Below are 4,738 nucleotides of genomic sequence, written 5' to 3'. Positions count from 1 at the left end.
CAGGCTATTAAGACAGTGCTATTGAGATTATAGGGCTTCCCTGGTGGCTCAGACGGTAATGAGTCTGCCTGCAGTGCAGGAGACCCGGGTTCGATCCCTGGGTGAGGAAGGTCTCCTGGAGAAGGAAATGGCAACCCACTCTAGTATTCTTGCCTGGAGAATCCCATGGATGGAGGAACCTGGCGGGCTACAATCCATTGAGTTTTCCTGACACATAGTAAACTGCCTATGTGTATGTAAGTACACAATCCAATCTATGAAAAACATAATGCCTGTGAAACCGTCACCACCCCCAGGACAATCAATGCATCCACCACCCCAAGTTTCCTCCCCACTCCCCACCCATCCCTGTCTCCTGGCAACCACTGACCTTTCTGCCGCTACAGTTTACATTCCTACTATGTCACATGAGTAGACCATAGGTACATACTTGGTTTTCTCTGGCCTTGCTCACTCTGCACAGTTCTAACATTCATCATGTGGTCGTGCCCGCAATGAAAATTCAACCCCATTTATTGCTGAGTAGTATTCCAGGGTAGAACATCCCGCGATCTGTCAATTGTTGATGGACATTCAGTTTATTTATAGTCTGGGACAATCCCAAACACACTGCCATGAACATTCACGTACAAATTTTTATACTTGTGTGTACGCTTTTCTCTTGGGAAAATACCTAGGGAAGGACTAGCTGGATTGTTTGGCAGGCATGTGTTTAAGGATGGCCATTTCCACGAAGCTCCTGGGTGGCTTTTGGAGGGTCCACACTGTATGTATTTAACCTACAAGATAAGATGCACACTGGTCACGAGGAACTAATGACCCACAGGGAGGCCTCATCGGGCTGCAGCTGCTTCGTTCCATGTGTGGAGGGGGTTCCCAGAAGGGAATATCTCCCGGCATCACCTCTGATTTTGTGAAATGCTCAGTGCACAAGCTCCTGATGCCAGAAATGGCCCACGAGAGGGCTGTGTAATCTGTCTGTGGGAGACCCTCGATGTGCTGGAGCATCTCAAAGGTTTAGAACAGATCAGCTGTGATCTTCACTGAAAGCTGTACAGGGACCACAGCAGGGGTTCTGCAAGGGCGGTCCCACCTGCATCACCTAGGAGTTGGGCTAGAAATGCACATTCCCACCCCCCATCCAGACCTACAGAGTTGAAACTCTGAGTGGAGCCCAGCCATGTGGGCTTCCAGGTAACCGGATGCACATTCCAATTTAAGAACCAGCAGCCTAGAACATTTTTTAAGCCCTTCGACTCTACTGGAATTAAATCCATCAGAAGTCGTGTTACATCAGGGGCACACCCTCTCCATGGCCTCATTCCATCCCCACAGCTGTGGAAAGAAAGTGAAAGTGTGAGTCATACCCAACTCTCCACTGACCGATGGACTGTAGCCCACCAGGCTCCTCTGTCCATGGGATTCTCCAGGCAAGAATACTGGAGTGGGTAGCCATTCCCTTCTCCAAAGGATCTTCCCAACCCAGGGATCAAACTTGGGACTCCTGCACTGCAGGCAGATTCTTTACCGTCTGAGCCACCAGGAATTCACCCTTTTAGAACACTGCAACCCTGTGTTAACGTCTCCTCAAAGAGCCAAGCTGCCAACTGGTCATCACTTCTTTCCCAAAGACCAGACTCCAAACAAAACGAAAGTTCCAGGAACTCAATCACTGAAACATTTAAACCCAGCTGTCCAAACCACCTGTGTGTCTACCTGGGGCTTTCACCCTAGCGTATTATGTCATAAATAAATCTAAGGAAAGAAAAAGACAAAGATTTTAGGTGATACACTGCAACTCTCTTTACTGCTCTAGAACCCTCACTCCAAATTAACACATCAGCAGGAACATTAATCAAACTTGAATAGGAAGAATTTGAGTAAAAATATTGAATACTTTTTGTTTTAATCTTCAGCTTAAGCATGATTGCTGCTTGACATAATTGGAGAGAAGGTCTGCTCATTTTCCTGATATTTCGGCAGGCTTACCACTTAGCCCAGTCCTTGAAAACTCTCTCCAGCTTCTGGCCAAGTAGAACTTTGCCGCTCACTTTGAACTTGCCGGCAAGGAAAGCCTTCTGAGGGTTCATTTTGCCCAAAATCAACTCCATGAAGACAGGCTCGGGGATAGTGAAGATGGTGTCTGCTGGGAGCCTGGCAGGTCCTAGATACGTGTCCCCAGAGCCGTTCTTCAGATCAATGGTCCACTGGTGGACAGTCTTCCCATCTTTGGTGATGTCCAGCTGGAAGATGGCATTGACTTTCTTCACCAGCTGGTCCCCCACTTCTTTGACGTGCTGGCTGATGTCCTCAAACACTGGGACGGTCTGGAATTCCGACAGTGAGAGAGGGTGTGGCACGGCAGGTTCCCGACCAGGACCCAGTTCCTTGAACTGGCCTGCCTGCGGCCCATCCCCTGCCTTGATCTTGAGCTGATGGTCAATTCTCTTCCACATCCTACTGCACTGGTCCTCCTGACCTTGCCGACTGGTGTGTGAGAGCTGCGGCCAGGTTTATATCCACAAGGTCAGATTGTGACATCAAAGGCAAGGCCAAGTGGGGACTCAGGCTGTGTGTGTGTGCGCCAGTCTCATTGGCCGAACGGCTGCTAAACATGTGACATGGGGTTAGGGCTTGGCCAGGTCATTGTGACACAGATCCACACCACTGCTCCCCTAAACCACAAGGTCCCACAAGCCCAGCCCAGAAAGGTCTGGACCCCGGGCTGGGAATAAAGGAAACTGGCCCGCAGAAGGCTCTCTGGTGACATGAGCTCTGTCTTTTCAACAGCCCTAACTGAGAGGGCACTCATTCTGATTCTTTCAAAAGTAGAGATCCTTAAGGTCCAGAGACTGGTGCTTCAACTACCTACTGGGGAGTGGGGAAAACTGTTAGAACAAAACAGCTGGTGGAGGAGGGCTCAGCACCAGGGCGTGCACCGGAAGCTTCCAGAAGCAGAGTGAGAGGGGGAAAAGGAAAGAAACAAATATCCCTGAGGTTGGCAGAAGACGCTGCTGGTCTCACAGGATAACTGCAGACACTATCACAGCCCTCACTCTGAGCCACAGCACCGCTGTAGGCATGGCATATGTATTTTATCAACACACTTAACTCTCCATATAACTGTCTGAGGTGGGTACTGGTACAATCCTCATTTTACAGATGAGGAAGCTGAGGCAAGTAGAAGTGAAGTGACTTTCCAAAGCCACCCAGTGAGTCGTAGGGCAGCCAGGTTTAAACAGAGGGAGACAGACTTCAGAGCCCATTTTGGGTCTGCCTGATGCCTTCTCATGATGAGGTTGAAGACTTGGGCAGGAATGCCACCGCAGGGATCTTGTGCCTTCACCGTGCATCCTATCGAGGTCTATGGTGCCAGGATGTCCCACCACGGTGATGCTGACCTTGATTCCTTGGTTAAGGTGGCGTCACTGGGTGATGGGAAGCTCCCTGCAGAGTTACTGCTTCTCCCTTTGTAATGAATAAGTGTCTTGTGGAAGACGATACTTTGAGACTCTGCAAGTACCCTGTTTCGTATCACACTCCAGCCCACTCCTGTCTGCCAACATCCCTGGCCCACTGGTGTGATGTGTGTGAAATGCCCATCACTCTTTTAGATTTAACGACTGGAATTCTGCTGGAAGGATGAGCTTTCCCCCATTTTTTTTTTACCTGTTCAATCATTTATTTATCCCAATATGGACTCATAGATATTGTTTTATTCTTATCATCTGTTATGATGATTATTTATTTTCTCACTCAGCTTGTCCCAGATTGGGTCATTGGAGCTCTGGCCAGGTGGGCACTTCTTTCCCCACCATGGGGTTCTTAAATGTAAGTGAAGCTGGTAGGGAGTTGCTGGCAGCTCTTTTCTCTCTGGGAGGAATTCAGAAAGTACAAAAGTTTTCAGTACATTTTCTTTGGTACCTGATGGATGAGCTGGTATTGTTAACATGGAGCAGTTAAACAAAATCCAATGGGCTCCAAAACCAAGTCTTTCCCCTGAGGCCACCAAGTATGCAACTAATACATTTAGAGTTTAAAATGAAGAGGATGGACTATCCCAGTAAGCTTGCTGGGAAGAGTCAGTGGACAACTGAGCCCCAAGCCCAGCATGCCTGATTTTCCTCAAGGATGGGTTGTCCCTTCTGAACTGTTCAGATGGGTCCCAACAGGGCTGCCATTCCTGCCTCAGCACGTCGGAGAATACAGTTTCACAGTCCATGCATACCTCTCCATGAGTTCCTATCTTTTAGAGGAGGATATTTCTACTATCAGGCTTCCCAGGTGGCTCAGTGGTAAAGAATCCATCTGCCAAGCAGGAGACTTGAGTTCGATCCCTGAGTCAGGAAGATCCCCTGAAGAGGGAAGTGACAACCCACTCTAGTATTCTTGCCTGGGAAATCCCATGGACAGACGAGCCTGGTGGGCTATAGTCCATGGGGTCACAAAAGAGTCGGACACGACTTAGGGACTAAACAACAATAATAAGTACTGGCAAAGGTGGGGGGAAAAGAAGCCTCCTACACTGTTGATGGGAATGTAAACTGGTGCAGCCACTGTGGAAAACAGTATAGTCCCCCTAAAAAACTAAAACTAGATCTACCATACAATATGCCCTCCAGCATATATCCAGAAAAGATGAAACCTCTAACTGAAAAGATATATTCACCCAACGTTCACTGCAGCACTGTTTACAATAGCCAAGACATGTGTTAAGTTGCTTCAGTCGTATCCGACT

The 4,738-nt window shown here is 48.4% G+C and overlaps 1 protein-coding gene across 1 annotated transcript; it reads right to left on the bottom strand.

Annotated features, from left to right (window-relative positions):
• On the bottom strand, window positions 1,779-3,701 carry SCP2D1 (SCP2 sterol binding domain containing 1). The gene has a single exon (XM_005688080.3). It carries the CDS (start codon window positions 2,454-2,456, stop codon window positions 1,986-1,988), a length of 471 nt encoding a protein of 156 aa, XP_005688137.1. The 5' UTR covers window positions 2,457-3,701; the 3' UTR covers window positions 1,779-1,985.

The sequence above is a fragment of the Capra hircus genome, chromosome 13 (genome assembly GCF_001704415.2).
Source record: "Capra hircus breed San Clemente chromosome 13, ASM170441v1, whole genome shotgun sequence".
NCBI classification, from domain to species: domain Eukaryota; kingdom Metazoa; phylum Chordata; class Mammalia; order Artiodactyla; family Bovidae; genus Capra; species Capra hircus.
Note: the sequence above shows the minus strand (reverse complement) of the source record. Positions and strands in the feature narration are given on the sequence as shown.